Source organism: Dromaius novaehollandiae, chromosome 3 (assembly GCF_036370855.1).
Source record: "Dromaius novaehollandiae isolate bDroNov1 chromosome 3, bDroNov1.hap1, whole genome shotgun sequence".
NCBI classification, from domain to species: domain Eukaryota; kingdom Metazoa; phylum Chordata; class Aves; order Casuariiformes; family Dromaiidae; genus Dromaius; species Dromaius novaehollandiae.
In genome coordinates this window covers 26,275,196-26,295,416 of record NC_088100.1, presented here as the reverse complement: position 1 = coordinate 26,295,416, position 20,221 = coordinate 26,275,196, and the positions used below count along the sequence as shown (strand labels likewise).

The 20,221-nt window shown below is 39.7% G+C and overlaps 1 protein-coding gene across 4 annotated transcripts in view; it reads right to left on the bottom strand.

Annotated features, from left to right (window-relative positions):
• Positions 1-4,961: 4,961 nt before the first annotated feature.
• MCPH1 (microcephalin 1) overlaps positions 4,962-20,221 on the bottom strand; it is a 147,786-nt gene continuing 132,526 nt past the window's right edge. For 2 of the 4 annotated variants that reach the window (XM_026097021.2, XM_026097024.2), the window contains one exon: positions 17,938-18,203. In XM_026097021.2, the coding sequence (XP_025952806.1) occupies positions 18,148-18,203 (56 nt within the window). In that variant the 3' untranslated portion in view covers positions 17,938-18,147. Of the gene's footprint in view, positions 6,305-8,246; positions 8,405-12,449; positions 12,571-13,304; positions 13,647-17,937; positions 18,204-20,221 lie in introns of those variants that run through there. The other 2 variants (XR_010388216.1, XR_003258697.2) reach the window with 2 other exon arrangements.

Here is a 20,221-nt window from a genome sequence, read left to right as displayed (position 1 = left end):
CACATGAGATTTCCTGTTTTTTAAAATATTTTTTGTTGTAAAAAATAAATTACATTAATAGATGTTTGAAGCCATGGCATTTATTTCCATATAAATCCACCTTATTTTAGTCAAGCAGTCATTTAATGTGCATCCTTTTAAAGTCAGATTCAAAATATTCTGGCCAAAAACTGAGGAGTACCATTATTTTCATCAATCTTCAGTCTGAAAATGGATAATAATATACATCTCTTTTATGGACAGACCTTTTAAGAGAATACATTGTCTATCATTCACAAATGTAAAGCATGTAAATGAAGAAAAGAATGAATGGAATTCCTTTCACACAATTATGGTACCATAATTAAAGACAGAAAATATATTAATCATTTCCTTTAAAACCAAAAAGGAACTTTGAAATCCCACAGGTCATTAAGTTGGCAACTCATTAAAAACAAGACATTTCCCATGCAGCAGCACAAGTGTACTACTTAGTTTCACAGAACCCAGTCCTGTAAAACTAAAGTCAGATTCATACGAAAAAACTTGCTGCAAAAGTGCTGAATATAGTTAAATTTACATCCCTCTCTTGTATAGGCAGATAGGTACATGAGAGGTAATTTCTGAAATGTTTCATCCATAACTATCAGCACAGCACAGAGGTACTATTCATCGAAGTTTGCTTTGAGAATAGAAGAAAAATAAAAATATTAGCAAATCATATAATACCACATTTCCAGTTGAAGGGATCCACTTTCAGCATTATCTTGTGATTTCTTTCTTTCTGTCACTGCAAAGAATAACGTCATTATAGTCCAGCCTTGGCAAATTACTGGAGTTCTGAAAACTTAACCACAAATCCTTTTCTCATGGGAACTTGTTTAGGGAATCTCCAAAGTCCTAATTATTTCAGTTTAGAGAGCTTCTGTGGTTACTCTGCCTAGGAGAAAACTACAAAGGCTATTAATGTGTCATATGCCAAATTCCAGGTGCAGCCAGGAAGACATTTCTCCTTGTTCATATGGTTGCAGGAATTTATGTAAGTACCGAGGTTTTCTCAGATGTGTTTGGCACGGCGCAGTAACAACAACAGTGAATGGAGCTAGATGTGCGCTGAGTTATTCTGGGGGGTTTCCTTACAGGCAAATGTAAAGTGACAATCATTTTAGAAAGGGTTTCATTAGAAGTACCATGATGTGCTTTGGTTGTTTGCACACGGGGTGAGGAATGTCCTTTTTGCTGGAAGTGATGGGATGTGCTCAGCCATCAGCCTCCCCTGCCGGCAGCACCACAAGCCAAGTGCCAAGGCCGGGGCAGGCTGATGTGGACCCCCCATGAAAATATAACAGAGCAACCTTCCCGTGGGAGAAATCACCCTGTCAGTCACCACGCTGGCTGACAGGGCTCACGAGGATTACCGCCTCAGCTCCCTGCCTCCTCTACTCTGTCTGGCAGATTTAAGGGATCTTGCAGCTCCAGAGCAGCACTCTTCCCTCCTCCACAGTCTTGTGTGAAGAATTTCTCACTGCAAGAGCGAGATGGGAGAAAGAATGCAACCTCCAAGAAATTGAATTAATTTTCCCCACCCAGTTTTCAATGGCAGGCTTGCAATTTAGCGAAAGGAATGCTCAGCACTTAGCATAGCAATGCAATTAATTGCACCCTATAGAAATTCTCATCCTTGTCCTTTAGGGTCTAGCACTGAGGCTTCTGATCATGCTTTTCTCAACAGGCCATTTCACATTATACCTAATTTGCTGCAACTTAACCCTGCCTCTGACTGGAGTGGGTCCTCTTCCCTCAGCCATATGTTCCCACTCCATATGTTCCCACTGCTTCCCCGACATGTGACTTCAATGTTGGGTGACTACAAGTTGAACCTGATCAAGCAGCTGAAAACTGATCCACTGAAGCAATGAAAAGGGTCACTTCCATCAAAACAGCAGTCAGATCCATCCTAGTCCGTGGCTATCCTGTGTTAGGTTCCCTGCGGAGGAGGCGGGGGACCACCCTTTTTCGGCAACGGTCGGCAGTTACGACACACTAGTGTAACCTCACTCCTCTGCCTAACAGTTTTCTTTGGCGAGGCAAGAGGTCTGGGTTGCAGGGAGGCTGGTCTCCATGTTCCTGTTTCAATTAAATCATCGGCAAACGGCTCCAATGGAAGCAGGCTGCATTCTAAGACAGCATTTGTCACAACATAAACGAGTGAGGAAGAAGGGACTGACTTTTTTTCCTCATGGTGGGAAAAAGAGAGTGGATTGTGACAGAAACAATTACAATTAAACACCGGCATTTAAAACAGAGGATGGAATTGCTGGGTTTCCACATTGACTGTATTACAAGGTGAGATCTTTCACAGTGGCCGTGCTTAAATGTTCATGGAGATTCTGCTTGTGTTGAGGGAAATTTGTATTCTGTCAGTTTGCTATCACCCAGATACATTTTCCTTGCTCCATTTTGCCAATTTCAGTTTCCTTTTTGCATACAGACAAAGATTTCTTTCTCTTTAAACATTGCTTTTACTGCCTTAGGAACATTGCCAAGCTTGTGCCCCTTTTTATTCTTTGCAGCTAGTCTGGAGCTTTTAATTCATGATTTTTAAATAACATTTCAGCTTGATCATTTAACTCTTTCCTAGCTCAACTTACCCCATTCAGTTGCACAGTGCGGTTTACCTAGAATAGTGTGAAGTCTTGTCTGGGAGGTGAGTCCTCTCAGCATATTAAGCCCTGTCAGCACATTACTCCTGTTTGGAAATTGTATGTGTGGCTCCTGGGTTCAGTTGGACCTGGCTCCATTGCAGGCGGGAGCAGCACTTTGAGTCGAAAACACCAGCATGACTTGCACTTGTACCCTATAGAGAGGTAGGTACATGTGACAGAAAAGTGCTGCACAGATGGGAGGTGAGTGAAACTGGCAGTTCAGGGGCTATGGCTCATACTATGATTATTTAAATGAAAGCTCAGTAGTAAAGGAGTTCCACTTGAAAAGCAAGACTGGGAGGAAAAGAAACTCAGCTGAGGAGAATGAACGCTTAGAGAACGCTTACTGTGTGACAATATGGTATAAGCTATGCCAATTGATTTTGACTTCACACAGTTTCTGGGTCAAATATGAGATTATCACAGGTAACTGTAAATGCAACATACTGCTGGGTGCATTCTCAGTGCTCTTTTCAGGAATACTTTGGAAGTTAGAGGAAGAAGTGTTATATCAAAGCTGTATCATTTCTCTAGCTTTTTTGAGGGGCTTATGTTCGTACTGTCCAAACAGCAGACTCATTTTACTGGTCTGCTGGTAGAGTCATCTCAGTTCTTATTCAGCATACTCCGAACGACAGTGCTAGGTGGCAGCCAGCTATGCTCCCTGACCAAGAGATCAGCGCTGTCTTTTGCTATCAGCCACAGAGGCATTACTTCTTTTTTCTCCCAGTTAGCTTAATATAGAGGTAATCGGTAATGAGTAAAGTGTTTTTTCATATGGACAACAGAGCATTCACTGGTCACCTCACTTCTTGCTTGATCAGTGGTGATACAAACTATTTTTATGCCCCACATTCTAGCTGCAATGGATCTAAGGAATCAAAACTTGGTCCCCTCTGCAACACGCAACTTCCAAAGCCTTCAGCAAGGTGTGAGAGGGAGCCACGCTCGCGGAGCTGAGAGCTCTCTATTCCCATATACCATCAGATCTTCTTGGTTATGACGGATTTTGCACAATCTCAACAACTCTTTTCCAGAGCAACTACAATCGAGTCAATGACAAAAGAGTCATTTTGAAGTGGTAGCCTTATTTCTTTCAGTGTTTAAGTGGATGCAGAGTTGCACGCCATGCAACAAACCAGAGGAAAGGCTGCAGTAGTAATCCTTTTGGAAGCTTTGCCTCTTTTGAAGGAATCGGCATCTTGGTTTTGGTTGCATCACTGCCAATTTGTATTTAATAAAAGATGTATACAACTTTGCCACTGCATAAGAACACATTTAAAACTAAAGGATCAAAAGAAAACAATTTTGAATTCCCAGAGGCATCTCAGCTTGATTTGATCTATTCTGTAAACCATTTCACTGTGCTTTTAATGTTAGCCATCACACACTTTACACCTTATGCTACTGAGGTTCCCTGAGTTGCTGGGGTCCTATGGGGTTAGGACTTTCTCTTCTCATGCTACTTGTTTACAGAAGTCGTTGCCATCTAATATTAGGAACTCAACATCCCTGCCAGTTCCTAGGCCCAATTTAAAAATGTTTGTTTTGAATCTGGCCTTTCATTACTGCTCATCTAGATTTTTGTATACATGTAAGCCACGCATGAAATGCTCTCAATAAACTGCTCTGTATTTTGAAAAGATATAATGGCATCTGGGATTTTCTGTTTTCACATGCACATTTTTCTGAGCTACTCGGGGTAAATGGTCTCGGTCTCTGGGACCAAGCTGTTGTACTGAACTGAGCGTCCCTAAGTTTCTGCATGGAAGCCATTCCCTGTAGTTGCATGTTGCAAATATCTGCCCATTAGGAGACAGATATGTGATCTGCTTTCCTTGAGCAAATAATTTCTTCTTGTCCTTTGCAACAACAAATTTCAGTCTTTTCTGATCATCAACTTCAAGTATCTCCAAGTCAAGGCTAAAACAAATAGGGGAGGTTTTAGAGCTTTCTAAGCGAAAAGGGCTGTGGGAACTTAACGCCAGATAAAAAGGCAACATAAAAAGCAACGAAGGACACAGCGGCAGGGAGTCGCGTTTGCCGTGCAGACGTACGGCTTTTGGGTTTGGTTTTTCCGTGGGAGCATCAGATTTACGAGCCTCCCTGCCTCCGGCTCCTTGCGAAGCTCCCTCAGTCCCGGCGAAGGGGGATCCCCACGCGGGGGCGGGGCGCCAGCAGGGGGCGCTGCCGCGCAGCGCGGAGCGGAGCGGGGCGGGGCGGCGCGGAGCAGCGCGCAGTGGCGCGAGGCGGCTCCGCCTGCCCCGCTCCGGTGCCGCGGGGCCGCCGCCTGGGAAAGCCTCCGCCGAGCCGGGCTTATGCCCTTCCTGCGCGTCTCGGGTGAGCGGTTCCAGTCGCACAGACGTCTGCAGGAGGGTACTGAAGTCGTGCTTAAAAATAAGACGAAAGGACGTGTTCTGCTTTAATGTCTGAAATACCAGATGCTGGACACACACGTACTTCAAGTAAATACAAATAAATCCTGCCATCGCTTGCGAGGCCGGAGAACAACGAATTCCTTGCAAAAACAAACAACCCTCAAAATACCCTTATGGGCTGAGTGAATAGAGACATACCACAAATGGTTGGTTTGAGTGTCCTGGGGTGAATTATGAATATGAACTTGTTACAAAAGATGCATGACCCTTTCCTTATGTGAAATTAATTTGAGAGCTGCTGTTAGCAACTTTGTTAGCTATGTTTTGCTAAACTCTCCTAATATACATATTTTCTGAGCTGCGATCTAGCATTATTCCCAGGGGTTCGCCAAGAAAGGAAGTGGAGAATGTTCTTTTCAAAAGCATGAAGTGGGAAAATGTTTAGAACTATTTATAGCTGCACTTAGGCTGTGGAAATCCCAGACATTATAAACTATTTATAGTTATTCTTTGGGTTAAAAGAGTGAAGCCAGAAATCTTATTGAAAAAGTTACATATGCTTTTTATCCACCGGCTACATTAAATGGTACTTTGGAGTGAGGGATGGGGCTAGAGGGGATTTATGAAACCCAGGAGAAATCAAAGACCAGATAAAGACCTAATGTGGTGTTGAGCAGGGCAAACACACACTTCATGTTGTGAAAACAGGAAACTGCTTCTGCAGAGCACCCTGTCTCGATGAGGCCTCTGAGCACCCACCCGACCACCGATTTCACCGGGAGCTGCAAGGTGATCAGGACCCACATACTTGCTCCTCAGGTTTGGCTCCTTATCGATGTCTTCCACTGCCAGAGGCTCATTAGTACTGGCTGTTAGAAGAAATCCATACCGACTGCAACTGTATTAGAGCCATTACCCATACCTGTTTTTATGTATTGAATCTCTTCATGGATGTGAGCCCTTTCCTTAGTGACCTGCTGGGGGCATCGGCAGGAGCTGGGTGTCGCTGGGTGCGTTAGTTTGCACGTCACTGGTTGTGCTGAGATGCGGGTTCTCCTCCGACTCATCTGCAGCCGGGATTCCCCACGTGGAAGGCAGCGAGCGGCAGGGCTGGACGGGGCGCTCCATCCTCAGAGCTCGCTGGTGTCTGATTACATTTTAAAAAGAAATAATCTGTAAAGCTTTTTCTGCTTCTGTCAGAATCCAGAATTGGATTGGATAAGTCCAAATTTGTCCTAGCACCTAGAAAAGCAGTGAAAGATCTCTATTACACTACTGGCAATTGAACACAATCAGCAGATGCAAGCTGACATCTAAACATGAATGTCCTGTATGAGCTCAGTAAGGCATCGAAATGCAGTTTATTAGTACAAAAACTTCATATAAAATGACATTGTTAATGCAACTAAGCCTTTTAAGGGGAGGTTTTTGCTAGTGTAACGTGTAATATGTAACGTGAAATCACAGTGATTCATGTTTTTTTTATTGTGATTCACTGATAAAGTTACTGTTCAAAATCAACTTTGTCTCTTTTAAAAATGTCTAAAAACAAAGCTCACAGGTAAAACATTATTTTTAAAAAAGCTGTGCTATCCTCCAACACTTTTTACTCCGTTTATGACATCTTTCAGTTAGTATCACTCATAAATGGATTATTTCAAGCACTGGAAGAGACATCTTTTAGTATCTTAAAAAACACTTTTCATTCTTTGAATAGAGGATTTAAATGTCTCATTTAAAATGAGAGATATAATGAACTGTTAAATTTGGGCACAGGAGTCCTACTTTCCTTACATCCTTTGGGGATGGATTTGGTTTTCAGAATATCAAACTGGTTCATTCGGAGAAACGACACAATGGCCTGCAGCGTCCCAAACGTCAGGTGAGGCAGTTCATGTTTGTGAATCAGTCTGACTCCACCTGTCCTTCGCATCCGACTGTCACTTTTGGTGGTTTATCCTGTGTCATGTTTTCTCTTTCAGGGAGTTGTACTGCAAAGGGTTTTATTAAACACTGTGGCACCTATTGTGAAAAAATGCCCTATGGACCAGGTTGTTATTACTATCATTTTTGCTCTAAGCCAGATTTCTCCTCTACTTGATTCTGCAGTGAAATCATAATGCTGAAATTTGTGCAAGTGTCTTTCAGCCTTGTATCATTTGTAGTTTGCCACAGGTTTAGGGTCAGCAGAGAGCTCTTGCACAGTGATTCCCACCAGTCAGGTAGGTGATAACCTCTTACTTAACATCTCTGCTTGCTAATGGCTCCCTTTGAGCCTTCCAGCCCTTGGGACAAGGATGTTTGCTTTGGGTGTCTAGACTTTCTTATCTTGTACTTGAAATATCTGTTCACCCAAAAACCTGTATCAGTGGATATGTACATGTACAAACTAGCTGCCTGTTTTTCCTCTTTTTTTCACTACTTCCCCCAGCTTGGATATATTTCTGTAGTGACCCACAGTAAAGGGGAAAAGGAGGAAGCTTCCTGGGGTGAAAAAAACGTCAAAGTGCTATTTTCTTTTTCCCCACCTCCCCTTTCAGATATAGCAGGTTTAACAGACCACATTTTAATCAAATGCTGGTGACATGCAGAATAATTTCCCTCCGTCAGAATCTGGCTTCCATTGCTGAAAGAACAAAGCCATCAGAGCTTCATCGGATGCACCCGTGCTTTTACTACCTCCCATGGTATGAAGGGCTGATGAGCAAAGATGGGGTAAAGTTGTTCTGGCACAGTCAAAGCCCAGTCTGGGAGTGGCTTGAGTAGGATCTGGTTTATCACAGCTGGCATTTGCTAACTGTTACTAACCCTGCCATGATTCTCTTAACGATTCTGCAACCTCTTAAGGTGGGAAAAACAGACTTAGAAAGCTGCAGACAAAGCTGCCTTTTAATAGGCAGATCTAGATGGCTTCTTTTATTTGCGCTAATGCAGCCATTTATAATCTTAGTAGCAGCCATGTGCATAGTACTTAAGTATTACCTAAGACAATGCTGGGTGTTTCTAAAGGGTATTTTCAAAGCTATTTCTTCTATGCAATGTGCCACCTTTTTTCCAAACCACAAATTCATCAGGAGCTGGTCTCATTCTCTTGAAAAATAGAAGAATGTTTTACAGCAGCATATTTAAAAAACAACATGGAAAGTAAATAGCATCATCTCTCCATAAACTGGTCTATCATTACCGATGTTTGCTGGAGAGGTGGACCGACAGAGCCTGTCCTGATCTACTTCAGATGTTGGTCTTTCCCTTTATTAAGGAGAAGATGGCAGGCAATGGCTAAAGATGAAGCACCTCAGACCATTTCTAGTGCAGTAATTTTTCTTCTTTTGAGTAACAGAGCTGATGAAAAAATAAAGTGTGGAGAAAGAAAAGTCACCCCACTAGATCCTTTTGGGTGCAAAACTTAGCTGTGTTACCTGAATCATGAACAATAATAATGTGATAGATCATATTTTTAGAGAGACAGATATTAGTACTTTACTTGAGTAGGTCTTACAAAAAGCCATGATTCTTCCAGTTAAAAAAGAACATTACTTCTAGGTACCTGTTTTGGTATTCTGTACTAAGATTATATTAAGTTCGTAAATATACCCATACTCAGTAGCTGATTGTACAAATTATCTCAATACCAAACCCACAGCAAAGCAATGTTTTACGTCACTGACTACCAGTAATAGCCACACAGAAACAGAGGTGTTGAGTTTAAATGTCAGCCATGACCTGAAGCTCTGAGCATTTTCCCACACTCTAAGTGTACCATTCAGTTTTCCTGAGAGACCCCTGGGTCTGTATTCTTTCCATGTATAACTTGGGATCGTACATTTGTAGACCCAGTTTTTTCTCTACTTGGAAGCTGAACATTTGTATTTGGAAGCCGGCGTAAGAATATTTATACTCTCTTACTATGGAGTAAGGTATTAATCATCTTAGTGAATTTCTGGTTTTACAGCATCAGCTACTAACAGAACTGGAGAAAGGATAAAGCCTTTGATGTAAGGGAATTTCATTAGCTAGGGTGGAGCAGAGCACTTGTTTCTGATTTGCAAAAAGTAAAAGCCCTCTTATCTCATTAACTGAAGCTGATTCTGCCAAAAAACAGAACAGCAAAAAGTTATCAAGTTCAGATCAAGTAATAACAGCAGTGGCTTCAGTTATTTCCTCACAATTTCAAATATTTTTGCTTCCTAAAGATATTTGGAACACTGTCCTTTGATTAATTTGCAAGAATTCTAGAGTTATTTCAGATATAAGGAGTAGTATTAATTAGTAGCTACCATTAGCTACTCAGATAATGGCTCCAGGAAAACAAACAGTAATAACGTAGTTACTTAAAGTACTGAATGATTCCTAGCCATTACTAGGAAGGGTTATGTGTAAATAACTAAGAAACATGGGAATACTATCCTTTCCCAAACTAATTCATTAGGGGTGTGATTTCATGATCTTGAGCACTGGTCCAGAGCACTTGTCAGTACAGACTCAGCTGTAAGGAACACGTTTCAAGTAGACAGCAACAAATTAAAAAAGCACCTGACGGTGATTTTTCAGCTAGATGCATCTTAATTGTATCCTGCAGTAGCGACGACTGCGCTGCGCCCAGCCTACCGCTAGCCTGCCCTGGGTGTGGAATGGCTCACGTTATGGATAAGTTCGGGCAGCTCCTGTGAAAAGGATGTTTCTCAAGTCAGCCACCGCAAGGAGAAGTTGTGTAGAAGGTGCCACGCATGCCACTGCTGAGCCAGACTACCATTTGCATCCCAGCACAGCCAGAGCGACGTGCCATTTTCAGCTTTGCCTGGGACAGCTGTAGTTGCAGCAGCAGCACAGGTCCATTTCTGACTGCAGATGTGGAGACAGTTGGCAACTGTACTGAGACTCCTTGTGCAGCAAGCAACCTTTCCTAGTTGCTGTGTGCCATACAGAGCAGCTGGTGGCATCTGTGCAGAGTTAGGGCAGGCAGGGCTGGCTACTTTGGTAGACATTTTCTGCGGTTATACACCCATTTCATAGTGTCTGGTCCACGAAGAGTGGTAAGTAGTGACAGGTTTGTGCTGTTGTTGTGGGAAGACATGGTCTCTCACCAGTGTAGGAAGAACTTCAAGATAGAGACGGCTTCTCTTATTTGGTGAAGTAATGATAGGACCAACAAGGTAAGATTGCTAAGGTTATTTGGATGCTGACTTCCATTTCCAGAGTTGCAAAGATGATGGTACAGCATTCATAAGATTCAACTCACACTATCCTAGGCTGACAGAAAGAAAGGAAATCATAGGAGACTTGTCATAGCTTCCTCAAACTGTGTTGTAGCCTGTTGATGCAACATGCATCTTACCTGCTGCCCTCACCAGATGGGATGGCTTATCACCAGGAAGGACATTGTACCTCCTTAGTACTGCAGACCAATATAGATTAGCATACTCATCTCTTTCAACTAGTTTTACAAGGTGTATAATATCTTGTATAATTGCCTGGCTGATGTTATGCAAAAAGGCCAGAATGCACCTGGAATTGGTCCCATCAAGATCAAGGGAGTCAGCATGCCATTCAAGAGAGTTGCCCAGCCTCCAAGAATTCCTCACTTAGGAATTTCCTGAGACAGATGTTTCCGATTTGAATTTGTACAATTGCTTTTTAAATCCAAATAAACTTTCAACATCCATGAAGTTTCATAGCTTGATTATATGTTGTGTGAAGAGCAACAACTCCCTCTCAGCCATCTCTTTTCCAGGTAGGAGAATCTCAGTCTAAATAATCATTTCTCATTTGGAGACTACTTTGTAAGTTTGACTTTGTGCTCCTCTCTATGCCTCTTCGAAATTTACTGTTTTGATATGGGGGGAACAGAACCACATGCCTGCATGCTTGGAAACGCGAAGGAAGGTGGGTGCTAGTCTGGCATGAAGTAGGGAACCTTTGTTAAATTCAGTGTGTAGACACCTTTGGGATTACTTGTCACTTTAGCTATATTAGACTTGGGTCCAAAGTCCCTCTGAGCCTGAGAAAATTAAGCCCATGGCTCCCATGAGAGTTCTCTAGTTCCTAAGTTTGTGCGTGGTTCACCACGGCTGTTCTAGGTATATGAAAGATTTCAAATGGGAAGGCAGAAGAGCAGAACTGATTGTGAAGCTCAGTGGCGAAGATACTGGTTAGGTGAGAACAGACTACGGGTTTCAGTCTCTCATGCACCATTTTTTAAATTTAATAGACATAAAATAGCACTAATAATAACAGGAAAAAAAAAAAGAAGAAATGGCACAGAAGGACAAAAGGCTGGATGAAGTCAGGGAGAATCTGATGTTGAATCTTTCTAAAACTCCAGATTCCTTTATTTGCTTCCTCGTGCCCTCTAATAGCTTTTATATGGGTCATCAAAATATGTTCAGTGTCCCTGCAGTTATAAAGTACATTCTTCTCTTTGTCAAGTAGGATACTGAATGTAGCTGGGAATAAAATAACAGTGTTGATTCCCAGACTACAGAACTCTGCTTTTAGCGTCAATTTTTTTCTTCAAGCCTGTGTTGCCTGGGCAATGTCAGGGAAAATATAAATTCTCTTCTGTAGGAGGAAATGCTCTGCCTCCAAACTTCTAAAATGCTTATCTTTGTGTACAGCTGAAATATGATGAAGCATGTGTCCAAAAAAGTGTATTCCCAAGTCAACATTTCAAGTGGGTGTGAATTTTAAGTTATTCAGAAATACTCAGTCATCAGTGGGGGGAGGAGGAGCACCAGATTTCTTTAAGTGCATATTGAAAGTGGCACAGTGACCAGTCAGGCTCTTCACAGAGGTCAAGTATGTGTAAGCTTGTAATATTATTTCCAAATGACTGGATTTTCATCTGAATTGACACATTAGGCTATAATCAGAGCAGGTCTATATTTGTTCATTTCTTAATTTAAAACCTTTACCCCTCCCCAGATGATGCAGAATCTCAGATGTGAGTTTAGTTAGCCACACTGATGAAAGTCTTACCTGTATCTGTTACACTGAACATGTAAACTCATGTCATCTTCAGTACTGCATACATAAAAATCATCTTGGTTTTAGGCTTATTTCTGAAACCCAGTGATTACTTAGCTTTAGACTGAACTTCTCGTGCTTAAGAGTGTGACCTGGAATACTTCACTCTGGAACAGAAAAGCTAGAAAGCGCTCTTTGTTTACCTCTCCCCATACTTGCAGTCATGTCAACAATACAAAAATGATCTACAGGAAAATTATCCTTAGCTGAATCTAAAATACTCTGAAAAGTAATTTAAGGCTCAAGCATGTTATGGTGCATACAGTCTGAATGTACACAGCCTTTCCGGGATAACATGTTACATTATTTACTGTCCATTGATAATAGGCTTAGCGTTGTGCAAAGTACATATACAATGTCTTACCTTAATGTAATGAAAATGTCTTCTGTTATAACTCTCCTTCCATGTTTCCGGCAAGGCAGTCTGATGGTCCCTGGCACTTGTCCACTCATGAATGTGACAATGTGCTGGAGGAGAGCTTTGCCTGGGAAACACACACAACGAGAGATGAACCAAAGGGCTGGAAGGGGAATAGACAGAGTAACACCATCCAAATAAAAGAGCAGATACGCAGTTCTGGCCCATTATAGCTGAAAGTACAGCTTTCTACCTGCTTGGCCACGAGCAGGTATTAGTGGTGTACCACACATGGTAAAGAAGCAGAAAACTTTGAAGAAGGACTTGGAGAGGATAAAGAACTGTGCAGTGGATTTCTGCAGTAACTTGTAAAAGAGAAGTCCAAAAAGAGAAGTATAAAAACAGTTATTAACTCCCTCAAGACTTAGTGATCAAGGCTGGTACCCCTTAGTGAAGCAAAAGTGAGAATCAAGTAGTTACATGTCAGATCTGATACGAAGGGTGAGACTAAACTAATGAGAGCTTAGAAAAAAAGGAAGTCTTTTCTCATAAACTGGAAGAAGGGCAGCAGCAAGTGACTAAAATAGGAAAGATGGTGTTCAAGACGAAAAATGTTTGGACAGCAGTTCTGGCAGAGAGGAAAGGGTAGATCTTGAAGTCTCTGTGAAAACCAAGGTGCCTGGCTAAGGAAAATATTTATGCTTTAGAGGGGACAATCAAGTCAAAAACAGAGCATGTTTTATGAATTTGACTGACAAAGCACAACAGAATAGGTAGGCATTATACAAGAAATAGTTATTTTGGAGGAATATAAAGGTGGAAAAGATTATGTCCAGTCACTCTGTGATATCAAAATTGTACCTCTTTTTTTAAGTAAAAGGATTTGCTTGTTTCTTGTCCTCTGTAGATGGTTCTTCATCCCCTGCTAGCAAGGTCTGTGATATCCTTATCAAGGAAGTTCTTCCACCTTTGACAAGGCAATTTCTTCCTTATTTACACTATGCTCCAGACTGCATTCTTTTGATACTTGTGTGTAAATATCCTGTATTGTAATTTAGACATGAGATCATCTCTGGAATGAGTAGATGGTTTGTCAGTGTGCAGCATAACTGATCATGCTGATTCCTGTCTCTTTTCTACATCATCCAACTGTATCTGATATTTATTGAAGTTCACAGTTCTCAGTTGAAAAGCTGTCTCCTCCTGCAATTTCAAAGTATATTTCTTTAATGAAACCAAGATTAGAAAAAACAGGATCTTAAAAGAGACTCATGTATTGCAGAAAGCATTTATTTACTGAAGTTTGGAAATTTGAGCTTCAGTTGCTTTGTCTGTTATTAAAAGATTGTGTCACAATGACAATATTGCAAAATCAGCTCCGTTTACCCACTCCTCCCATTAAGATCTAGTTTCTGTATCTCTGAAAATCCATAACTATATGATTTCATAAAATCTGTCATAAAGAAACTAAAACCACAACCCCAAACCTGTCTGGATCTGCAGTATCAACCTCTGGTAGCTGGAGAACAATCCTTTCCCCATCTCACATGCAACTGCAGAATTTTTTTTTGACCAAGAACAACATGCAAGTCATTTTGGGCATTGATAAATCTCTTTGGGAAATAAACTCCGCAGGGTGGTTTATCCTTAATGGTAGTTCAGGTGTTTTCCAGACAACAAAAGCTACTACACAAACTACACCAACCAGAACCGTAGAAGTCATAGAAACCAGGAAGGTTCGGCTAGCATAACTCCAGGATTCCCAGAGGCGATGAAGGTGCGGATGTGCCAGGGGCTGGGAGTGCTGCCACACGTCGCCAGACAAAGGCCCCTCTGAGGGACACTGGCTCCAGTGTTTCAAAGCACCTTGCAGTCCTGCATTACACCTGGCTGCTACCTATCAACACCTCAGACCTGCACAAGAGTTCAAGCTGCTCATTAGTGGTTAAAGGATTGTTCCACATCTGTATCAACAGAAGAAAAACTCCAGATTGCTTACTGCCAGCCACAGCTCTTACCAGACACCTGTGCTGATAACCTGAAACACCAGCTGTTATTTACTAGCAGCAGTTTTAAACCCCCTTATTGTCAAGCTGCTGCACTCTGCAGAAGTAAAGGTAATGCTCTTCCAGTACTCAAGCATTTGGTCGTATCATGCAAAAAGTGAATTCTGAAATACAGCAATAAAAGGAGATCAGAAATAACAGTCTCTGCTTAATGCAAGAAGGCATACAGCCATTTGGTTTTCTGTTATTAGATCTGTCATTAAATAAGTCAGACTGCTGGCACAGATGCAGAGTTTTTCATGCTTTCCAGTTTTCAGTCTGAGCAAATATTCCAGTTTTATTCCAGGGTTGTGAGTTGCTCTTGAGGAAAAGCTGAGAGTTTAATCAGCTCTCTAGACAGTCTTCCTAGAACACCTCCATGTCATGCTCTAGAAGTGCCACAGCTCTACTCACAGCCACGGTTCCTGTTCAGAAATACCAATTTAAAAAGACTTTTGCCTCACAGACCCTAAGGTGCTTATAGGCTTCACAAACAAATGCATGTTAGCGCTAGCAGCTTCCTAGCTCTGAATGGATTGACAACACTTTACCACATAATGCAGTCATGCCTATATTATCTTCTATACAGATCAATTAAGATACACAAGTTTCTCACAGTGAAACTATAAATAGAAGTTCACGCTGTGCAATAGTCTTTAAAAGTCATTTTTATTTAATAAGTAACTATCTCAAAAAAATTACCCGTGGATGAGTCAGGAAAACACAAAGAAACATAAAAGCAGCTGAACAAATCTGTATTTAATAAATGCGTACCAGATGGCTCATATACCAAGATCACTGTGAATATTTAGAGGCTTTTTACTCACTAGATACATACACCCCAAATACAATTATAATCTAAAACTGATTGCAAAAATAGAGAAGGGAGGGGGAACCCAGATGTTTAATCCACACACCTTACTAGTTTCCAGCAGTCTTGCCTAAAACACATCCTTAGCCGATCTCATATTATTAGCCACTGTAACTATAAAGAAATAGCTTTAGATCCTACCTTATTTTTAAGGCTGCCCTTTTTGAACAAGACACCAATTTTGCTTCCATTCTGACACAAGTTTAGCAATACAAGGTCACCCCTGTGTTTGTCCTCAATATTTCTGCATTTGCCAATGTGAGTCCCCAGTAAATTATGCAAAGTGTGGTAAACTCTATCTCTGGAAGAGGAAGGTGGGAATTGTGGTAAGGATGTCGGTGGACCATGAATTATCAAGTGATATGACCTATACCATCTATGCAAGTGTCATGAGTTAAAACAGGACCTGTGCTGGGAATTAAACCACTTTCAAAAACTAACTCAGCCAATGTGAATCTCAGAAGGATACTATTTTGGTTTTAATTTCTAATTCTAATTCAGTTTTTGTTTCTATATTCCTAATAAAATTAAGCTAACCTAAAGAAATCTTTAACCATCTTAATGCAATTTTATTACAGTTGTACAACTGTCATCATGGATATACCAACAATGTGAAACCAAAACTAGGCATTTAAATTCCTGCTGGCTATATTTACCTGGCTACTACAACTTTGCAAGAACTGCCAACAGAGATAGGGATTTCTTTCAAAACACACAATTTAAGCTGAAATTATCTGAAGTAACAGATTGTTTTATCTGAAATTTTTATTAAAAAGAAGTCTATTAGGCTTTTCATGGGTGTCTAATAAGGACCAACAAGTTGACCCAAGAAGTTACAATTTAAATAGCTGAGATTCATCTGAAGAAGATTTATGAGGAAACTGATTTGGAATGCTGCATCATATAAATTAGTAGTGACAAATTTTTATGTGTAGTACACTTAAGAAATGACTACAAAATAAACTAGGAGGTCATAATATTCGAAGTTAAGCAATATAATTTAAACAAATTATTCTGCTATTTACTGGGAACCACATGTTCACATGTCACAGCTTATTTAAGTATTTCTATTTTAGTTTATAGTACTTGGCAACTAGTTTCCTAAATAGAGGGGCTCATAAGGTCAAGGGTGAAGAGTGGTACCATGTTCCTAATGCTTTTAGTAAGTAGGTAAATAGTTTCAATTTAAAATAGTTAAATTTATAAACAGACCTGATTAGCAATTTTTGTATCTAAACATATTTTTCCTAGGTAAAATACTGTTACAAATGGACATGTTAGAAAAGTTAGCAGCAAAAGACCTCAATTAATAGTATTTATTGTGATATTATTGATAAAAAAAATCCTCTTGAATTACCGGTGTTCAGTATTTCTGAAAATACAGTCAATCTAATGCTCCATGAAATAATTATAACTTGGAGTTTTTCCATTAAAAAGTATGTTACACATTTTGCAGAGCAACTATAAGGATGCAATTTGTGCCTGAAATAGCCTACTGCCTAGATGCTGCTGAATTTTTTCAGAGGAAAAACATCTGTATAATCCTCAAGTTCAAAGAAATTGCGCATCCAAACCCCTGTGCCCTTAAAAACCCCAAGAAGTTAGAATAATGCAATAGCATGGCAACATTTATAAAGCACTATACCTTGACTGTTCCGCAGTACTCACTTGAGACCATTATTTTTAGTCTAGGGTTTCCATTGTCTTATGCTGATAGTTCTCTGAGGGGAGCACTGAGTTTGGAAGGTGTGAGTTATGAGCTGCCATTATCTTACTTGATTATACATTATTCTCAATGGTGATGATATATCATTTTGAAGGATTCTGCAAATCTTTAAGGGAGGCTGTGTATTTATAGCTTAATATGTATTACATAACACACTTTACAAACATACAAACTTTACTTTGTACCCACTAAAAACAAGACCTCAGACTGAAGAGGATTTTAACATTTAAGATATTTACAGGAACGTAAGATTTGCAAATATACCTAAAGAATTTAATTACAAGTTCTATTTTCAACAGATTTAAGCATATGAATGATTCGCTGCCTTAATTCACTTGACTCAGGATCAGTACTTGCTTATAGTATTAGCTTACATGTGAGGTAAACACAGCTTGAAATTCAGTTAAAAGTATTTAAATAAAGTAATACCATAACTATGCATCTGAGCATAATTACTGAGTTTCAGTTACTTTTGAAAATCGGATTTAGAAGTGCAAGTTTTATACCAGGAGTGTGAGGTAAGCATGATGGGCAACCTTATACTTTTATCTAAAAACTTAATTAGCACTAGTCATGAAGATGTGGCAACACGGGCCTTCAGCTGTCCACAGAGGCACACAGAATAGTGGAGGCTTACAGCATCCACACATCTTCACTGGTAGCACAGCTCCTGCTACCTAGACTAAAGCCAGCTCAGGCACACATCCACACAGCATGCACATCTTCTAGTTGCACTGCAACACGATCAAATTCACTCAGGCACTAGCAGGTATCTTCCCACTTCCTCTCAGTGAATAATGATTAATTGAACTTTCAGGCCCAAAGGTCTTTGACAAATAAATAAAAGCATGATGACTTTTATTAGGGAAGCACTTTATTATAAAAAGCTAAAGATTTCACAAGATGGACATTTACACAAGTAATAAAAATGTAGAAAACATTTGACTGTATTTATAAATACGTTACTTGCTTTTTCTTAGAAAATTTATTCACAGCTTAGTTTCTTGTTGAATGCAAACTAGGCTTGTTTCCTTACAACCATATGGAAACTGTTGAGTTAGGTCACAGCTGAAAAATGTAGTTTTCCGTAGGACATATTGTATGCTGCGTGACTGAATCTAGAAGAAATAAAAAAGAAGAATTATTTAGGATAAAATGCACAAGGAGCTGATTATAAAGTGCGGTGTACTTTAGAGCAATTTTTGATACAAAACAGTGTGATGGAGCTGAGAATAGAGCGAAGAGGACCATGTAAATAAATTCAAACAGTCAAATGACAGTACAGCAAACATATCATCTACTTTAGTTTAAAAAAGTTGCTGAATTATCAACTTAAATTTTTTTTATTGTGGTCAACTTTGGTTGAATTAATTGGCAGTAGGTATTAAGAGCAGAAAGCAGATAACCACAAAGCAACTGGACTGCAACACAGAAGTGTCAAAGATTAGACAAAATTTCAGATTTGATTTGATTTGATTTAACACATCAATCTGTAGCGACAGGCTGCCGCTGTTCATATAATCAACATGTCAACAGTTGCTGAGAAAGAGTCAGAACTTCAAAGGTCTGTATCCTTCCTCTAAAGTATATGCCCATGATTAATCACTTACCATCCTTTAGCAGGAATCTACATAACCATGCCTCATGAGCAGAATATAACAGTTAGAAAAGGCATCATCAGAATGCAAAAGAACATATACTGAGAAACTTGAAAAAGACACAAAGAATTCAGAATACATTTCCTAATGTGTGAAACTGTGTGTGGTGGGACAAGTGACTTCTTCCAACTGCATTCAGCTCATGCGATAACTGGGGCTGAAGACTGGCACAACTCTATGAGATCAGGAGAAGAGTTAGACCTGCACAGTCCCATGCAATGAAACTTGACTTTACATATAAAGTAGAGACAAAATTATCACCAAAATTATATAATAGCAGGAGATGGGTATTAAATTGCATGTGTTATAGGATGAATTGCATGTCATTCTAGATTATTACATTTGCCCATCTGAAAGTAATGACTGATGTACTGCTATGAAAAACATTTTTGTTTAATTTACTACATCATATTTTTAGTCTCACACAGATCTCGTTTCTTCATCTCATCACTTTTTTGGGACACATTTGCTCTTTAAATCTTCTTCAGAGCTTAAGAAAGGCAAAATAAACAATGGCTTCTTCTTGTGCATCTCTTTCAACTCGTCACGATTTTATTTTTGTTGTATCAAATACACTTGTGTTTAGACAACTAGTTTTTCCTTATGGCTGGCTCACTCTTTCTTTTTTCAGTGATTCTTTCAGGTTTTAAGTCATTATGATCAGATAGCATTAACAGTCAAGAGATTAGGACTTGTTTGTCAGGTCTCATGTAGTATTGAGTCATGTGGTACATTTATTGCCAGACTTTGAGTGAGGTACTATCTGGAGGAGTGTCAAAGATAAATTGAAGCTAGTTTATGAGGAAAATTAACTTTAATCTCAATTTTTTTCTAGAATGCAAGAGTTCTCCCTTTTTGGAAAAAAAAAACCCTTAGCTTGTCAAAAAGAGGGAAACTGTCAGACTGGAAGTTGTAAATCCTAAACAGACTATCAAAAGCTTTTCTTTGAGAGAAAGGATATTGCAGTTTTACATCTGATTCCTTGCAAAGAGATAACCTTTGGAACTGTGGTGTCCATAATGAAAAAGCAGTCAACTAACAACTTAACAGGAAATTTTAAAAAGAAATTTTTTGCAAGTGAAATAGTGACTGCAGAAAATTGTATTTCAAATGTATAATATATGATTCAAGACAGATTATCACAGGGTACAAATCATTTGGTACTACAGGTACTACAGTATTTCAGTAGTGCTACGACAGTCTACACCAGTTAAAAATCTTTCTTACTTACATCTAAAACTAAAACACATGCCATTTTTTAAAAGAAATTATCCCAAGGGGGTTTTCCCATAATTTACTTTGTACACTTTCAGGTGTACATGACGTCTAAGTGAAACAATCACACAAAAGATAAATTTGAAACACTTTGGATGAAATTGGTCTTGGTACAATTACAATGGTAAGTAATTAATAGGATCAGCAAAAAGCAGTCTTAATTTTAAGAGAAAGTTCTTACCACAGAGACAATCTTCCTAAAA